This window comes from Oncorhynchus kisutch, linkage group LG14 (assembly GCF_002021735.2).
Source record: "Oncorhynchus kisutch isolate 150728-3 linkage group LG14, Okis_V2, whole genome shotgun sequence".
NCBI lineage: Eukaryota > Metazoa > Chordata > Actinopteri > Salmoniformes > Salmonidae > Oncorhynchus > Oncorhynchus kisutch.
Genome location: NC_034187.2, coordinates 89,339,270 through 89,359,442, shown reverse-complemented (window position 1 = coordinate 89,359,442; position 20,173 = coordinate 89,339,270). Strand labels below are relative to the sequence as shown.

The 20,173-nt window shown below is 46.1% G+C and overlaps 1 protein-coding gene across 11 annotated transcripts in view; it reads left to right on the top strand.

Moving 5' to 3' along the window:
- Positions 1 to 17,915, top strand: part of rnf19a (ring finger protein 19A, RBR E3 ubiquitin protein ligase) — a 32,899-nt gene extending 14,984 nt beyond the window's left edge. Inside the window, exons 5-10 of one of the 11 annotated variants that reach the window (XM_031789163.1) lie at positions 6,221 to 6,335; positions 6,529 to 6,690; positions 8,539 to 8,752; positions 12,704 to 12,844; positions 13,045 to 14,198; positions 14,267 to 17,915. In XM_031789163.1, the coding sequence (XP_031645023.1) occupies positions 6,221 to 6,335; positions 6,529 to 6,690; positions 8,539 to 8,752; positions 12,704 to 12,844; positions 13,045 to 13,810 (1,398 nt within the window). In that variant the 3' untranslated portion in view covers positions 13,811 to 14,198; positions 14,267 to 17,915. Of the gene's footprint in view, positions 1 to 6,220; positions 6,336 to 6,528; positions 6,691 to 8,538; positions 8,753 to 12,703; positions 12,845 to 13,044 lie in introns of all 11 variants that reach the window. The other 10 variants (XM_031789169.1, XM_031789167.1, XM_031789174.1 and 7 more) reach the window with 10 other exon arrangements.
- The last annotated feature ends 2,258 nt before the right edge of the window (positions 17,916 to 20,173 follow it).

Genomic DNA, 20,173 nt, shown 5'->3' with positions numbered 1-20,173 from the left:
CAACCACCAACCTACCATCCTGAGACAAGGCTGAGTATAGCCCACAAAGATCTCCGCCACGGCACAACCCAAGGGGGGGGGGGGCGCCAACCCAGACAGGATGACCACAACAGTGAATCAACCCACTCAGGTGACGCACCCCCTCCAGGGACGGCATGAGAGAGCCCCAGCAAGCCAGTGACTCAGCCCCTGTAATAGGGTTAGAGGCAGAGAATCCCAGTGGAAAGAGGGGAACCGGCCAGGCAGAGACAGCAAGGGCGGTTCGTTGCTCCAGAGCCTTTCCGTTCACCTTCCCACTCCTGGGCCAGACTACACTCAATCATATGACCCACTGAAGAGATGAGTCTTCAGTAAAGACTTAAAGGTTGAGACCGAGTTTGCGTCTCTGACATGGGTAGGCAGACCGTTCCATAAAAATGGAGCTCTATAGGAGAAAGCCCTGCCTCCAGCTGTTTGCTTAGAAATTCTAGGGACAATTAGGAGGCCTGCGTCTTGTGACCGTAGCGTACGTATAGGTATGTACGGCAGGACCAAATCAGAGAGATAGGTAGGAGCAAGCCCATGTAATGCTTTGTAGGTTAGCAGTAAAACCTTGAAATCAGCCCTTGCTTTGACAGGAAGCCAGTGTAGAGAGGCTAGCACTGGAGTAATATGATCAAATTTTTTGGTTCTAGTCAGGATTCTAGCAGCCGTATTTAGCACTAACTGAAGTTTATTTAGTGCTTTATCCGGGTAGCCGGAAAATAGAGCATTGCAGTAGTCTAACCTAGAAGTGACAAAAGCATGGATTAATTTTTCTGCATCATTTTTGGACAGAAAGTTTCTGATTTTTGCAATGTTACGTAGATGGAAAAAAGCTGTCCTCGAAATGGTCTTGATATGTTCTTCAAAAGAGAGATCAGGGTCCAGAGTAACGCCGAGGTCCTTCACAGTTTTATTTGAGACGACTGTACAACCATTAAGATTAATTGTCAGATTCAACAGAAGATCTCTTTGTTTCTTGGGACCTAGAACAAGCATCTCTGTTTTGTCCGAGTTTAATAGTAGAAAGTTTGCAGCCATCCACTTCCTTATGTCTGAAACACATGCTTCTAGCGAGGGCAATTTTGGGGCTTCACCATGTTTCATTGAAATGTACAGCTGTGTGTCATCCGCATAGCAGTGAAAGTTTACATTATGTTTTCGAATAACATCCCCAAGAGGTAAAATATATAGTGAAAACAATAGTGGTCCTAAAACGGAACCTTGAGGAACACCGAAATTTACAGTTGATTTGTCAGAGGACAAACCATTCACAGAGACAAACTGATATCTTTCCGACAGATAAGATCTAAACCAGGCCAGAACATGTCCGTGTAGACCAATTTGGGTTTCCAATCTCTCCAAAAGAATGTGGTGATCGATGGTATCAAAAGCAGCACTAAGGTCTAGGAGCACGAGGACAGATGCAGAGCCTCGGTCCGATGCCATTAAAATGTCATTTACCACCTTCACAAGTGCCGTCTCAGTGCTATGATGGGGTCTAAAACCAGACTGAAGCATTTCGTATACATTGTTTGTCTTCAGGAAGGCAGTGAGTTGCTGCGCAACAGCCTTCTCTAAAATTTTTGAGAGGAATGGAAGATTCGATATAGGCCGATAATTTTTTTTATTTTCTGGGTCAAGGTTTGGCTTTTTCAAGAGAGGCTTTATTACTGCCACTTTTAGTGAGTTTGGTACACATCCAGTGGATAGAGAGCCGTTTATTATGTTCAACATAGGAGGGCCAAGCACAGGAAGCAGCTCTTTCAGTAGTTTAGTTGGAATAGGGTCCAGTATGCAGCTTGAAGGTTTAGAGGCCATGATTATTTTCATCATTGTGTCAAGAGATATAGTACTAAAACACTTGAGCGTCTCTCTTGATCCTAGGTCCTGGCAGAGTTGTGCAGACTCAGGACAACTGAGGTTTGGAGGAATACGCAGGTTTAAAGAGGAGTCCGTAATTTGCTTTCTAATAATCATAATCTTTTCCTCAAAGAAGTTCATGAATTTATCACTGCTAAAGTGAAAGTCATCCTCTCTTGGGGAATGCTGCTTTTTAGTTAGCTTTGCGACAGTATTAAAAAGGAATTTCGGATTGTTCTTATTTTCCTCAATTAAGTTAGAAAAATAGGATGATCGAGCAGCAGTAAGGGCTCTACGGTACTGCACGGTACCGTCCTTCCAAGCTAGTCGGAAGACTTCCAGTTTGGTGTGGCGCCATTTCCGTTCCAATTTTCTGGAAGCTTGCTTCAGAGCTCGGGTATTTTCTGTGTACCAGGGAGCTAGTTTCTTATGAGACATTTTTTTTTGTTTTTAGGGGTGCAACTGCATCTAGGGTATTGCGCAAGGTTAGATTGAGATCCTCAGTTAGGTGGTTAACTGATTTTTGTCCTCTGGCGTCCTTGGGTAGGCAGAGGGAGTCTGGAAGGGCATCAAGGAATCTTTGTGTTGTCTGTGAATTTATAGCACGACTTTTGATGTTCCTTGGTTGGGGTCTAAGCAGATTATTTGTTGCAATTGCAAACGTAATAAAATGGTGGTCCGATAGTCCAGGATTATGAGGAAAAACATTAAGATCCACCACATTTATTCCATGGGACAAAACTAGGTCCAGCGTATGACTGTGACAGTGAGTGGGTCCAGAGACATGTTGGACAAAACCCACTGAGTCGATGATGGCTCTGAAAGCCTTTTGGAGTGGGTCTGTGGACTTTTCCATGTGAATATTAAAGTCACCAAAGATTAGAATATTATCTGCTATGACTACAAGGTCCGATAGGAATTCAGGGAACTCAGTGAGAAACGCTGTATATGGCCCAGGAGGCCTGTAAACAGTAGCTATAAAAAGTGATTGAGTAGGCTGCATAGATTTCATGACTAGAAGCTCAAAAGACGAAAATGTCATTTTTTTTTTTGTATGAGATGAGATTAGAACCATTGATTAGATAAAGTATTCTACACCAGGGTTCTGAGACTCAGTCTAGAATCTATGACGTTGAGTAGTGTCAACGGCAGACTGTGTATGGTGGGAGTAATGGCCAACATGGTGTAGGGCACTACGCGGGGGGGGGGGTTGAAACCGAACCAATGTATGGGATCCAACCAGGGTTGGTGCTGGACAACGTGACCGGCAAGATTTTTAATTGACCGGACATTTGAGAAATTGACCAGACATACATATGCATTGGATGGGTAGCATCCAGCTATGGTTCTCAATCGCATTTAGGGTTATTGTAAATCATCTTAAAATAATAGAATATAGGGTTTTATTGAAAAGCATAACATTGCCCATTGCATCTTCATCCCTGCTATAAATCATAAACGATTATCACTTAAAGGTAAAACATTCAGCTTAGAAGAAAAAGCCACCTACACTGTAATTAAACACAACCTAGAAATATATTTGTCTAATATAACTTGTGAACGACCTGTCCTATAAACCATCTGTATGAACATTTTAAGAAATAAATAACAAAACAGCTGTTTTCAAATTCAATCTAGGCCTCTCGTTTAATTTAGCCTAGGCATGAACATTTTAAATGAGGCCTAATAAATTAAACTGTAAATGAACGCCAGGGCCGGACGGTCATGGCTAGCAGGGATCCAGCTTTTGTCAAATTAACGTCAGATTTGAGTTTTCGTAGCAGGCAAGGAAAAGGGTTATGTTTAGCTAAATTTATTTGAACTGCCGTGCCTTGTGTCATGTGATACACAGTTGAAGTCGGAAGTTGACATACACTTAGGTTGGAGTCATTAACTTGTTTTTCAACCACTCCACACATTTCTTGTTAAGACTATAGTTTTGGCAAGTTGTTTAGGAGATCTACTTTGTGCATGACACAAAGTCATTTTTCTAACAATTGTTTACAGACTGATTATTTCACCTATAATTCACTGTATCACAATTCCAGCGGGTCAGAAGTTTACATACATTAAGTTGACTGTGCCTTTAAACAGCTTGGAAAATTCCAGGAAATTATGTCATGGCTTTAGAAGCTTCTGATAGGCTAATTGACATAATTTGAGTCAATTGGAGGTGTACCTGTGGATGTATTTCAAGGCCTACCTTCAAACTCAGTGCCTCTTTGCTTGACTTCATGGAAAATCAACAGAAATCAGCCAAGACCTTAGAAGAGAATTGTAGACCTCCACAAGTCTGGTTCATCCTTTGGAGCAATTTCCAAACACCTGAAGGTACCACATTCATCTGTACAAACAATAGTATGCAAGTATAAACACCATGGGACCACACAGCCGTCATACCGCTCAGGAAGGAGACGTGTTCTGTCTCTTAGAGATGAGTGATTAACAACTGTTTCCTACTGTAAGGCAGTGGGCTGCCTAGTGATTAACAACTGTTTCCTACTGTAAGACAGTGGGCTGCTGTTAAAGAGAATTCTGTTCTCAAGGTTCATAACCCAATTCAATTATACTACTCAGTCTGTAACCTAGAATTGGCAAGATACTGGTCGAATGAAACAGACGGAGGCCCAGCTAAATAGTCAATAAGGTTTATTCATGAGAGCGCTGGTCTCTTGTACAAAACCATTCATTTTATACTGGCTTCTTACGCACATACTTTCACACACAAACATTAGGTATCCTACACACACACTGTCCTGCTACCCAGCCGACAAAGATTAGGGGAGTCCGTGAGAATCACTCCCCGTCCTCCCTCAAGATAGGGAGACCCTGGGAGGTACTCTGTGGCCCCCAGCCACGGTCGGCACCGAATCTTGCTCAGACGGTCTGTTTTTAAGATACTACAATAGACATATTGTACAGATATATTGTTATACCCTAATTCTGACTAAAAACTACACTCACTGATGTATAATTCTACTGACTAAAACCACACACATCATTAGAATAATCTCATGATTCTAATCAATTTCATACAATCATATGGTTTCAGGGTGGAATATTCTAATCATTCATTTAAACGTATAAATCCCATTGACAGCTGCCTAGTGATTGATAACATTGTAACTCCGATGTGAGTAGTTGGCAACGATATTTCGTTTCCAAGCTCAACTGAAATGCACCAATTGTGCATGATACACATTACTTACGCTAATCTATCAATCCACTCCATCCTACCTAGTGGTTAGAGCGTTGGGCTAGTAACCGAAAGGTTGAAAGTTCAAATCCCCGAGCTGACAAGGTACAAATCTGTGGTTCTGCCCCTGAACAAGGCAGTTAACCCACTGTTCCTAGGCCGTCATTGAAAATAAGAATTTGTTCTTAACTGACTTGCCTAGTTAAATAAAGGTAAAATAAAAACCTGACACACGTTGATCTTATCCAGGGAGGCAGCACAACTGCTAGGACGTGCCTGACCAACACAATTTGCCTCTAATTTACTTGTGTTTACGGTGGAACTTTGTCTGCTCAAAGTTGTCCGGGAAGTCAAAACGGGAAGCGGGAAGTCAAAACTGGAAGCGGGAAGTCAAAACTGTCCAACTCCTTGGAGCAGCTTGTTGCTCATCAGCCTCGCTACATTGTCCTGAAGGACTGATCTGGAGGCAGTCTACTCTGTTTTGGTGAAGAATCCCCTCTCGGGGGGCACACTGCAAACGGATAATCAGCACAATCTTACCCAGTAGGGGTACACTTAGCTGAAGTCCTTTTATGAGGACCTCACCTCTTCTGCATGAGTAAAAATGGAAGCACACACACCTGCATTATGAGGATTTATCCTATGAAGAATATCATCCACTGCTATTTCTAACAGTTTGGCTGGCAACCATTGTATTTATTGTCAAAAACAGCATTTACCAGCTAACGGAACCCTGCAACAAACATGTTGGCAACATATGATTACAAAAATAACGATCCACTGTCTAACTTTAGCTGAGCTCTAGTTGGAAGTAGGAGCTTAGTTGTTCATTAAGTTCAGGGTCATCTTTAATGAGGCTTTTAGTTTGGTTTGGATGGGTTTGGTTTATCTATCTGGGGGTTGCTGCAGTCCGTAATCCCCCTGTGTTAAAGTCTGACGTCCCTGTTACTGACATATCCTCTCTTTCCTCTCCTCCTTTACCCTCACCACCTCCCCCCTCTCCTCCTCTTGTCTCGTCATCCATCTCCTTCCTCTTCATCCCTCTCCTCTTCCTTCATCCCTCTTCTTCCTACCTCTCCACTTTCTCTTCTTTCCCTCTCTTCCTCCAACTCGTCTTCTCTTCCTCCTCCCTCTCCTCAGATTCACAATCGCTATGAAGGAAAGGACATCTCCAAACATAAGAGGAACTTGGTGATAGCAGGTGGCGTGACCTTATCTGTCATTGTCTCCCCCGTGGTGGCAGCAGTTACTGTTGGTAAGTCCCTCTCCCTAGTGCTCTTATCATATCTGGAGGTTAGTTGAGTTAAAATGTTAACTGGTCTCTATACAAGACAAGCCATCTTCAATATCCTCTGTCACTCCCAGGGGAACGTTGTATATTATTCTTTAGTATGTCATTCAGATCCACCATTAGCAGGAGCTTCTGTGCTTTCTGATTGTGTCTCCAGGTATCGGCGTGCCCATCATGCTGGCATACGTCTACGGGGTGGTGCCCATCTCTCTGTGTCGCAGCGGTGGGTGTGGCGTCTCCGCCGGTAACGGGAAAGGGGTCCGCATCGATTTTGATGACGAGAATGAGATGAACGTCGGAAGTGCAGCGGCTGCAACTGGTGAGTTATCATAATCACCACTCATCTCCACCACCCATCATAATCACCACTCATCTCCACCACCCATCATAATCACCACTCATCTCCACCACCCATCATAATCACCACTCATCTCCACCACCCATCATAATCACCACTCATCTCCACCACCCATCATAATCACCACTCATCTCCACCACCCATCATAATCACCACTCATCTCCACCACCCATCATAATCACCCCTCATCTCCACCACCCATCATAATCACCCCTCATCTCCACCACCCATCATAATCACCCCTCATCTCCACCACCCATCATAATCACCACTCATCTCCACCACCCATCATAATCACCACTCATCTCCACCACCCATCATAATCACCACTCATCTCCACCACCCATCATAATCACCACTCATCTCCACCACCCATCATAATCACCACTCATCTCCACCACCCATCATAATCACCACTCATCTCCACCACCCATCATAATCACCACTCATCTCCACCACCCATCATAATCACCACCCATCTCCACCACCCATCATAATCACCACCCATCCCCACCACCCATCATAATCACCACTCATCTCCACCACCCATCATAATCACCACTCATCTCCACCACCCATCATAATCACCACTCATCTCCACCACCCATCATAATCACCACTCATCTCCACCACCCATCATAATCACCACTCATCTCCACCACCCATCATAATCACCACTCATCTCCACCACCCATCATAATCACCACTCATCTCCACCACCCATCATAATCACCACTCATCTCCACCACCCATCATAATCACCACTCATCTCCACCACCCATCATAATCACCACTCATCTCCACCACCCATCATAATCACCACTCATCTCCACCACCCATCATAATCACCACTCATCTCCACCACCCATCATCTCCACCACTCATCTCCACCACCCATCATAATCACCACCCATCTCCACCACCATCATAATCACCCATCACTCACCCACCACCACCATCGCCCCTCATTATCTCCATCACCACTCACCATCAACCATCACCACTCATCACCACTCACCTCCATCACCACCACCACTCTCCTCCACCACCACCACTCACCTCCACTACCACTCACCACCACTCACCTCCACTACCACTCACCACCACTCACCTCCACTACCACTCACCACCACTCACCTCCACTACCACTCACCACCACTCACCTCCACTACCACTCACCACCACTCACCTCCACTACCACTCACCACCACTCACCTCCACTACCACTCACCACCACTCACCTCCACTACCACTCACCACTCACCACCACTCACCTCCACTACCACTCACCACCACTCACCTCCACTACCACTCACCACCACTCACCTCCACTACCACTCACCACCACTCACCTCCACTACCACTCACCTCCACTACCACTCACCACCACTCACCTCCACTACCACTCACCACCACTCACCTCCACTACCACTCACCACCACTCACCTCCACTACCACTCACCACCACTCACCTCCACTACCACTCACCACCACTACCATCACCACTCACCTCCACCACCATCACCACTCACCATCACCACTCACCTCCACCACCACCACTCACCTCCATCATCACCACTCACCTCCATCATCACCACTCACCTCCATCACCACCTCATCACATGATCAGGTGATGGTGAAAAATCTTTGGGCCCTGTTCAGACAAAAAGATAATGATAATTACATGTCAGAGGAATATGTTACTGACAACAAATGTCCTTCTGAACATTATCCACAATGTTGTCCCGCTGAACATGGCCCTGTGTAATATGGCATCTGAAGTGACATGTATTATATTATTCTCCTCAGACGCCACATCGGTGGCAGAGACCAGACACAACCCCAGCATCGGAGAGGGCAGTGTGGGGGGCATGACAGGCAGTCTGAGTGCCAGCGGGAGCCACATGGACCGGATGGGCGCCATGAGGGACAACCTGAGTGAGAATGCCTCCACCATGGCTCTGGCTGGGGCCAGCATCACCGGATCTCTGTCTGGCAGCGCCATGGTCAACTGTTATAACAGGTAGGGTATTAGAGTGGAGAAGCCAGAATCCCTTTAACTTACTGTTCAGAATAATTCAGGCTTCTTTAGAAGTCTGTCTTTGATTTCATAGATTTTCATCAAGGATCTCTCTGTACTTTCTTCCGTTCGTCTTTCCCTCGATCCAGACTAGTCTCCCAGTCCCTGCCGCTTAAAAACATCCCCACAGCATGATGCTGCCACCACCATGCTTCACCGTAGGGATGGTGCCAGTTTTCCTCCAAACGTGATGCTTGGCGTTCAGGCCAAAGAGTTCAATCTTGGTTTCATCAGACCAGAGAATCTTTAGCTGCCTTTTGGTGTAGTCCAAGCGGGCCGCCATGCCTTTTACTGAGGAGTGGCGTGCGTCTGGCCACTCCACCATAAAGGCCTGATTTGGTGGAATGCTGCAGAGATGGGAGAACCTTCCAGAAGGACAACCATCTCCACAGAGAAACTCTTGAGCTCTGTCAGTGACCATCGGGTTCTTGGTCACCTCCCTGACCAAGGCTCTTCTCCCCCGATTGATCAGTTTGGCCAGGTGGCCAGCTCTTGGATCTGGGTGAAGGAGAAATGGGGAGGGCTTGGGCATGTTGCTGTTGGGGGTGCAAGGCTGTTGACCTGGGCAGGGGTAGCCAGGTGGAAAGCATGGCCAGCTGTAGAAAAATGTTTGATTATCGTAGATGTATCAATGGTGACAATGTTTCCTAGCCTCGGTGCAGTGGGCACCTGGGAGTTGTCCCAGAACTTTTTGGAGTTTGTGCTACAGGATGCAAATTTCTGTTTGAAAAAGCTTGCCTTTGCTTTCCTAACTTCCCTGAAAAGTTGCATATCGCCGGGGCTATTCAATGCTAATGCAGTACGCCACAGGATGTTTTTGTGCTGGTCAAGGGCGGTCAGGTCTGGAGTGAACCATGGGCTATATCTGTTCCTAGTTCTAAATCTTTTGAATGAGGCATGCTTATTTAAGATGGTGAGGAAGGCACTTTTAAAGAATAACCAGGCATCCTCCACTGACGGGATGAGGTCAATATCCTCCCAGGATAATTAAAAAGACCTGCTCGCTGAAGTGTTTTAGGGAGCGTTTGACAGTGATGAGGATGCAGTTAATGAGGCAGTGATCGCTGAGATCCTGGTTGAAGACAGCAGAGGTGTATTTAGAGGGCAGGTTGGTCAGGATGATATCGATGAGGGTGTCCGTGTTTACGGATTTAGGGTTGTACCTGGTCGGTTCCATGATCATTTGTGTGAGATTGAGGGCATCTAGCTTAGATTGTAGGACTGCCGGGGTAAGCATATCCCAGTTTAGGTCACCTAACAGTACAAACTCTGAAGATAAATGGGGGGCAATTAATTCACATATGGTGTCCAGGGCACTGCTGGGTCAAAAACAAGACTTATTTCTGAAGAGGTGGATTTTTAAAAGTAGAAGCTCTAACTGTTTGGGCACAGACCTGGATAGTATGACACAACTCTGCAACTCCTCCCCCTTTTTTCAGTTCTATCTTGACGGAAAATGTTGTAGTTAGGGATGGAAATCTCAGAATTTTTGGTGGTCTTCCTTAAGCCAGGATTCAGACACGGCAAGGACATCAGGGTTGGCGGAGTGTGCTAAAGCAGGGAGTAAAACAAACTTAGGGAGGAGGCTTCTGATGTTGACATGCATGAAACCAAGGCTTATATGGTTACGGAAGTCAACAAATGAGAGCGCCTGGGGAATAGGTGTAGTACTGGGGGCTACAGGTCCCTGTGTTAACCTCCACATCACCAGAGGAGGATAAGGGTACGGTTAAAGGATATCAAAACTGGTCGTCTAGTATGTTCGGAACAGAGTAAAAGGAGCAGATTTCTGGGTGTGGTAGAATATATTCAAGGCTTAATGTACAGACTGGTATGGTAGGATGTGCGTACAGTGGAGGTAAACCTAGGCGTTGAGTGACGATGAGCGGTTTCATCTCTGGAGGGGACAAGTTTATCCAGATGAGGTCCGCATCTGTGTGGGGTGGGATGAAAGAGCTATTTAAGGCATTTTGAGCAGGACTGAGGGCTCTACAGTGATATAAAACAGTAGAAACTAGCCAAGACAGCAGTAGACAAGGCATATTGAGAGACGAAACTAGACATATTGAGAAAGCAATCACAGGTGTTGATCAGGAGAGCTAAGACAACAACGGGTAAATGGCGATGAACGGGCAGAGGGTCAGTGAGGTACATACAGGACCTGAGTTCGAGGCTGGGGCAGACAGATAAACCAAATGAGGTACCGTGTTATTGAAACAGTCCAGAGGGCATCTGCTGTGTAGCCGAGTGATCATAGGGTCAAAAGAGCAGCAATAGGTGAGTCAGGGTGCCGTTCGGTAGTCATTACTACGCTAGGTGAGTCAGGGTGCCGTTCGGTAGTCATTACTACGCTAGGCAGGCAGGGGACACAGCGTTCAGAAAAGCTAACAGGCCGGGGCTAGTAGATGGTTCTTCGGCGACATTGTTACAGAATAGCCTGTTGAGACCACATCGGGCGATCATGTCGGCAGTCCAGTCGTGATGGATCGGCGGGGCTCCGTGCCGACAATAAAGGGTCCAGGCCAATTGGCGAAGGAGGTATTGTAGCCCTAGAATTAGTTGGTATATGGGCCTGGCTCGAGGCTCGCTCAAGGCTAACTGGTGCTTGCTTCGGGACAGAAGCGTTAGCGAACAGTAGCCACTCGTTTGCAGCTAGCTAGCTGCGATGATCCGGTGTAATGATCCGGAGCGGCAGGAATCCGGTGATGTGGTAGAGAGAAGCAGTCCGATATGCTCTGGGTTGATATCGCACTGTGCAGACTGGCTGGTGTTTTCCGAGCTAAGGCTTGCTGATGATGGGGTAAAAAGGAGAGGACTGCTTGCCGTGGCTAACAAAGACTATTAGCTAGTCAGCTGGCTAGAGGACCGCTAGCCATGGCTAATAAAGACTAGGTGCTAGTTAGCTGGCTAGAGGACCGCTAGCCATGGCTAATAAAGACTAGGTGCTAGTTAGCTGGCTAGAGGACCGCTAGCCATGGCTAATAAAGACTAGGTTCTAGTTAGCTGGCTAGAGGACCGCTAGCCATGGCTAATAAAGACTAGGTGCTAGTTAGCTGGCTAGAGGACCGCTAGCCATGGCTAATAAAGACTAGGTTCTAGTTAGCTGGCTAGCACCTGATGGAAGTTCCAGTTATAAGGAATGAAAATAGCAGATCCGTACCACATTGGGTGAGGAAAGTATAATTAGTTCGTAGATAGAAAGTGAGATTAAGATATATACGCGAAAGACTGGCTATTTACACGGGATAGGACAGACAAACACACACGTCCTACTGCAGCGCCATCTTGGATTTTTTTAAATGTAAAGTTCTGGAATGGCCTAGTGAAAGACTTAAACCCGATTTGAGATGTTGTGGCAGGACCTGAAACGAGCAGTTCATGCTCGAAAACCGACATGTTGCTGATTTACAGCAGTTCTGCATGGAAGAGTGGGCCATAATTCCTCCAATGATGTGAGAGACTGATCAACAACTACAGGAAGTGTTTGGTTGGAGTCAGTGCAGCTAAAGGAGGCACAACCAGTTAGTGAGAGTAAGGGGACAAATACTTTTTCACACAGGAGCGCTGGTGTTGCATATCTTTATTTATAAAATAAATGTAATAAATGTTGTGCCATCCATCTGTCCTTCCTCCTCACAACACTATCTCTGTCCTTCCTCCTCACAACACTATCTCTGTCCTTCCTCCTCACAACACTATCTCTGTCCTTCCTCCTCACAACACTATCTCTGTCCTTCCTCCTCACAACACTATCTCTGTCCTTCCTCCTCACAACACTATCTCTGTCCTTCCTCCTCACAACACTATCTCTGTCCTTCCTCCTCACAACACTATCTCTGTCCTTCCTCCTCACAACACTGTATATCTCTGATGTTTATCTCCTTCTCTACCCAGGTTGGAGGTCCAGGCTGACGTTCAGAAGGAGCAGGGTAGTCTGAGTGGGGAGTCGGCCAATGTCAGCTTGGGGACCATCAGTGACAACACTAGCACCAAAGCAATGGCTGGATCCATTCTCAACTACATGCCTCTGGACAGGTCAGCACCCTCCGTAGCACTGGTTCAGTTCTGGTAGTTGACATTGTTGTCAACTTCACCACTAGATGGTTTTGCACAGTCACCCAATACTACTGTCCCTATATGATCACCAATCACCAACCTGTTAGCATGTCTTGTTGTCATGGTTACATAGAACTGTCTGGAGGTGGTGTTAACATGTCTTGTTGTCATGGTTACAGAGAGGGTAATCTGGAGGTGGACATGGAGGGGAAGCAGGAGAAGAAACTACATCACCATAGCAACAGCAGCAGCCTGGACGACGCCAGCGGCGAGGGGAGAGGGGTTGGAGTGTGTCCCTCCGGCTGCCCCCATGAGTCTCGCTCCTCCAAATGGGTGAAGGACCCTTCTTCCTCGGGGGGCAAGAAGAGCAAGGGCAAGCTGAGGACTAAGAAGACCAGCGGAGGAACTAAGATCCAGGAGACCCGTGAGGACATGGATGCTCAGCTCCTAGAGCAGCGCAGCACCAACTCCTCAGAGTTCGACTCCCTCAGCGGCTCCCTGCCCTCCGTAGCAGACTCCCACTGCAGCCACTTATCAGAGTTCAGCTGCTCTGATCCGGAGACCTCCAGACCTCCTCCTCTCACCCCCTGCTGCATTGACCTCCACCCCCAGCGCCCCCTCACCTCCCTGGGAACAGACCTGGTCACCGTCACCGCCCTGCCGGAGGTGGAGAACGACCATCTGGAGAACTGTCCCGCTGCATCCTCCTCCTCCTCACCTTCCTCCGCGGCCCCCGTCTACACAGAAGGAGGGGTAGGAGGAGGTATGCTCCTCTACATCGCCGAGGAGAGCTTAGGGCTGATGAGGACGACGCAGGAGGAGCTGGACTCCCTCGCGGTGGAGGAGGTCCTGAAGGAGACCAATAACAACATGTTGGACGGAGGTGTCGTATCCCAGCAGCCTTCCAGCCCTGTGAGGAGTGGCTGCATTCAGACTGAGATATAAACTCTCCTGGCAGGCTGGCTGGCTGGCTGGCTGACTGGCTGGCTGACTCCAGGGCTACTACTACAGACTGACCTAATGTTTATGCCAGCTTTTTTCACAGCTAGCCTGAAATCCACTTCTGTTTACTGAGTGGGCAAGCTCGTTTTACGGAAGAGTAGAGAGAAAGACAGGACAGCAGAGGAGGAGAGGTGTTTTATCCATGTCTGCTAATATGGAAGATAAAATCATGTGATGGTTGAGGGTAGACTGGGTGGTGATACATGTGGAGGAATAAGGTAGACTGGAATAAGGTAGACTGGAATAAGGTAGACTGGGTGGTGATACAGGTGGAGGAATAAGGTAGACTGGAATAAGGTAGACTGGGTGGTGATACAGGTGGAGGAATAAGGTAGACTGGGTGGTGATACAGGTGGAGGAATAAGGTAGACTGTGTGTTGATACATGTGGAGGAATAAGGTAGACTGGGTGGTGATACAGGTGGAGGAATAAGGTAGACTGGAATAGGGTAGACTGGGTGGTGATACAGGTGGAGGAATAAGGTAGACTGGAATAAGGTAGACTGGGTGGTGATACAGGTGGAGGAATAAGGTAGACTGGGTGGTGATACATGTGGAGGAATAAGGTAGACTGGAATAAGGTAGACTGGGTGGTGATACAGGTGGAGGAATAAGGTAGACTGGGTGGTGATACAGGTGGAGGAATAAGGTAGACTGGAATAAGGTAGACTGGGTGGTGATACAGGTGGAGGAATAAGGTAGACTGGGTGGTGATACAGGTGGAGGAATAAGGTAGACTGGAATAAGGTAGACTGGGTGGTGATACAGGTGGAGGAATAAGGTAGACTGGGTGGTGATACATGTGGAGGAATAAGGTAGACTGGGTGGTGATACATGTGGAGGAATAAGGTAGACTGGGTGGTGATACATGTGGAGGAATAAGGTAGACTGGAATAAGGTAGACTGGGTGGCGATACAGGTGGAGGAATAAGGTAGACTGGGTGGTGATACAGGTGGAGGAATAAGGTAGACTGGGTGGTGATACAGGTGGAGGAATAAGGTAGACTGGGTGGTGATACAGGTGGTGGAATAAGGTAGACTGGGTGGTGACGCAGGTGGAAGAATAAGGTAGTCTGGGTAGTAGTACAGGTGGTGGAATAAGGTAGACTGGGTAGTGATACAGGTGGAGGAATAAGGTAGACTGGGTAGTGGTACAGGTGGAGGAATAAGGTAGGCTGGGTAGTGATACAGGTGGAGGAATAAGGTAGACTGGGTGATGCTACAGGTGGAGGGATAAGGTAGACAGGCTATAGGGAGGGAGAAAGCTCTCCTACTGGTTTAAGGGTTTTATTCATTTAGAAGAGACGTTGGCAGTCTGGATGTGAAGTCTTGATTAAATCTCATGTCCGGAGTGTTTTTGGTCGGTGGTAACATTTAGATGGACCAAGGCCCATGGAAAGTTCCAGTTAAATGTACGAGGACAGAGTACGAGGTGTATGGCCGGTGTATCAGTGGGGTGATGATGTAGCAGTGTTCTATACTAGCCTTCACATGGGGGACAGATTCTCCAGAAGGCCACACGACTGTCCATCCAGGAAGCTCCTATGGATCCAACTCAAAACGAACCCTGTCTCAGGTGGCATCATATTCACCATGTACTGCGTTACTAGATGAGTAGGGTTCCATTTGAGACACAGACTTCTATGTCTGTGGTGAACAGCCAGCCAGCCAGCCAGTCGCATCACACCGCAGCGTAAAGGATTGTCAAGCTTCAGTTATAATATAAACCGGTCAAAGTAAAGGTCAAACTGACCTAAGAGGGACCAGTCAATAAGTCATTTTTATTTTTTCCATAATTCTATAAAAAAAAATGAATATTACTTTTAAGATGTTGATGAATATTGTTCTGTAGTTTTAGTATTTTCCATGTTGAGCCCTGTGAGGTCAGATCCTGTGTTAGGGGAGGCCAGGCGGGGTTGGGGTGAGCAGAGGGAAGGAAGAGTCAACTAATTTAACCCTTTGTCTTCTTAAACAACACAGATTTTAACTGTCAGGATTGGATTTACAATATAAGTAAATATTCCAGAAAGAATCAGGCCTCCGAGTTGAGCTGGCCCATCATCAGTAGGAGGACAACAGCGGTCGTTTGGTATAAAGGGAGCGATAAGAGGTTGACTCTCTTTTCATTCTGTTATAGATCTACATCACTTCTAATTAAAAGGCTATGGTGATTTAAGCCTGAGTTCATGATCTGTGCTGTCTTCAAGTTGTAGGTCATTATCACCAGTTGGAGGGGACAAGCCAGGCTAACGGTGATGCATTCAGGTCGTTTCAAACACCTCTCCATTGGAACCATGCAAATTAGGATTTTTCTACCTATGTTGCCTTTTTGAAAAAGCTGCTTCTGTCTGTTTGCACCTCATCCTGTCTCTTCAATAGATACAGGACTGTGTCCCATTCCCTGTGTAGTGCACTACTATGGGCCCTGGTCACTATATAGGGAATAGGGTGCCATCTGGGACGCAACCAAAGAAATGTAGAGAAAAGCAGAATGTCTAAGTGTTGTTATCGCTACAGATCCTATCTAACCATCCCGTCATCATTGTGTTTAACAAGTCAAGATGCTAACCATCCCGTCATTGTGTTTAGCAAGTCAAGATGCTAACCATCCCGTCATTGTGTTTAGCAAGTCAAGATGCTAACCATCCCGTCATTGTGTTTAGCAAGTCAAGATGCTAACCATCCCGTCATCAATGTGTTTAACAAGTCAAGAGATGCTAACCATCCCGTCATTGTGTTTAACAAGTCTAGATGCTAATGGACACACCAATCTGGTAACCACCTAGCCTACCAAAGACAGAACAGGCTACTGTGGTTGAACCCTCACTCCTGAGGACCCCTGATGAGGGGTGTAGTGTTGCTCTGCAGAGCAGACCGAGGCGGTGTCCAATGGAGCCCTATTCCCTATATAGTGTAGCATTTAAGACAAACCTTCTGCCAAGCGGTCCATGATCTGATTTAATGAGTAACATTCACCTATAGCTTAGTGTTTATTTGAAGGATTAGGGGGGGAAACGCTTCAGCTGTACAGTTCCCTTCCACTTCTTCACTGTAACAAAGGTCTTGTCTTGGCTACAGTCAACACTGTGACAAGTCTTGGCTACAGTCAACACTGTGACAACAGTCTTGGCTACAGTCAACACTGTGACAACAGTCTTGGCTACAGTCAACACTGTGACAACAGTCTTGGCTACAGTCAACACTGTGACAACAGTCTTGGCTACAGTCAACACTGTGACAACAGTCTTGGCTACAGTCAACACTGTGACAACAGTCTTGGCTACAGTCAACACTGTGACAACAGTCTTGGCTATGGTTTCATCAAGAATGAGACGTCTTCGGGGGGGGGGGGGGGTATTTTTTGGCGTGTTAGTACATGTTCAAACGAAACGATTCATCTTTGAACACGGAAAGCGTTAGGATTGAGGCTATGTTCATGTACCTGTGATTCTCAGAGTGCATGGATGTGTGCTCTAAACCAGGGATATTCAACTCTTACCCTACGAGGTCTGTAGCCTGCTGGTTTCCTGTTCTATCTGATAATGAATTGCACCCATCTGGTGTCCCAGGTCTAAATCAGGCCCTGACTAGAGGGGAACTGGTTTAGGGGGGGGCTGGCTTGTCAGTCCAGAGTTAAATTCTCTAAACCTAAAGGTTGACCCTAAACTGTTCATTTATCTACTGTTGTGGTGCTGTGCAACTATCAGTCTGGATTGATAATATGATTCTGTATGATACTTTGAAGACTAGTGCCAGGCCTCATATAGAGAGGAGTTTATGCTATTTCTAGTGCTAGAGGCATCACTTCAGACCCTGGTTCAGCGGTCTAAGGCACTGCATCTCAGTGCTAGAGGCGTCACTACAGTCCCTGGTTCAATTCCAGGCTGTATCACAACCGCCTGTGATTGGGAGTCCCATAGGGCGGCGCACAATTGGCCCAGCGTTGTCCAGGCTAGGGTTTGGCCAGGGTGGGCTGTCATTGTAAATAAGAATTTGTTCATAACTGACTTGCCTAATTAAATAAAAACTGTACACTTATGTTACAATTATATCTGAAAAATCTAACTTTTTTTTTCATGACTGATGTTGGAGGATGTCTTCATTGATTATAGGTTTTCTGTCAGTTTAGTTGGGTAATCTACAGTAACATCATAACTCATGACTTCTAAGGGTGATTTGAAACACGTCTCTTGCGTTGTTTGCTATTGGTTTAACTGATAGTTAAACCGAATACAGTGAAAATATATTATGTTTTGGTGATTTAAACCAAGGTTCATTACATTTCACATTAATGGTTCTGTTGGGAGATGTTAACAATCCAAAATGAATGCACAATGGCAGGTTTTGAATGAAAGACTGGCCGTGTTACAAGTGTGACCAGTTTGGAGTGTTGTGGTGATAAAAATAAGTAGGCAACAGTGCCCAATAATGGTTCACATGACTCAATACAGGTCCTCATGTAAAATACTCTGCAGTGTATGTTATATACACACAAGGATGTTATTTCTCTGAGGTTCAGATTACAATTCCCCAATATATGGTTGAACTTGAATCTCGATGAGGAACACCACATCTCTCCCACATTGTGTTTCTAGAGCCTCTCTGCATAATCTGCAGTTTAGTGGCAAGAAATCTAGTCACTCGCAGCTTCTGAGATTTTGGGAATGCATCCCAAATCGCACCCTATCCCTTACATAGTGCACTACATTTGATTAAAGCCCTATGGACCCTGGTTAATAGTGCACTACATTTGATTAAAGCCCTATGGACCTATCCCCTATATAGTGCGCTACATTTGATTAAAGCCCTATGGACCCTGGTTAATAGTGCACTACATTTGATTAAAGCCCTATGGACCCTGGTTAATAGTGCACTACATTTGATTAAAGCCCTATGGACCCTGGTTAATAGTGCACTACATTTGATTAAAGCCCTATGGACCCTGGTCAATAGTGCACTTTATGGAGTCTGACCTCCTTTCTCTAGTGTGCTGCTGCAGGGAGTCTGAGCGCGCCAAGGTACAGAATGAACTAACCAAGTCGCTCTGGATGAGTCAAATGTAAGTGTAAGAAGCTGCATTGCATCTAGTCTCCAGAAAGGAAATGAAGGAAGCAGCTGCCTGCCCTGTGTTACTGAACACTCCGCCGTTGTCCACACAATGCTTTAATGATGCTCTTTGGAGTCAGATGGCGTCAGAACCGGCCAGAGCCCAACATCCAGCATAGTTCATGTCAACTCTGTGAGGCCTGAACAGCCTTCCCAGGTCTTCATCAGCCTCCTATACAGTCTTCTGTGGCAGTCTCATCTCTGACATCAAACCTGAGGTGGAGTAGACTTCTCATCTCTGACTGGTTGGTAGGGATTAATCTGGTAGAGGGATGACATCACATCAAACTTTATTAGTCACATGCGGCGAATACAACCTTACCGTGAAATGTTTACTTACAAGCCCTTAACCAACAGTGCACTTCAAGAAGAATAAAATATTTACCAAGTAGACTAAAATAAAAAGTAACACTAAGAATAACAATAATGAGGCTATATACTGGGGGTACCGGTACAGAGTCAATGTGGAGGCTATATACAAGGGGTACTGGTACCAAGTCAATGTGGAGGCTATATACAAGGTGTACTGGACTTGTAGATGACCTGGACAGAGTCAGTGTGCAGGGGGTACATGTTAGTTAAGGTAAAGGGACTATGTATAGATAATAAACAGGGAGTAGCAGCAGTGTACATGTAGGTAGGGGTAAAGGGACTATGTATAGATAATAAACAGGGAGTAGCAGCAGTGTACATGTAGGTAGGGGTAAAGGGACTATGTATAGATAATAAACAGGGAGTAGCAGCAGTGGACATGTAGGTAGGGGTAAAGGGACTATGTATAGATAATAAACAGGGAGTAGCAGCAGTGTACATGTAGGTAGGGGTAAAGGGACTATGTATAGATAATAAACAGGGAGTAGCAGCAGTGGACATGTAGGTAGGGGTAAAGGGACTATGTATAGATAATAAACAGGGAGTAGCAGCAGTGGACAAACAAAAGGGGAGATGTGTGTCAATGTAAATAGTCCGGGTGGCCATTTGATTAATTGTTCAGGAGTCTTCTGGCTTTGGGGGTAGAAGCTGTTAAGGAGCCTTTTTGTCCTAGACTTGGCGCTCCGGTACCTCTTGCCATGTGGTAGCAGAGAGAACAATCTATGACTTGGGTGACTGGAGTCTCTGACAATTTTCTGGGCTTTCCTCTGATACCGCCTATTATATAGGTCCTGGATGGCAGGAAGCTTGTTCCCAGTGATGTACTGGG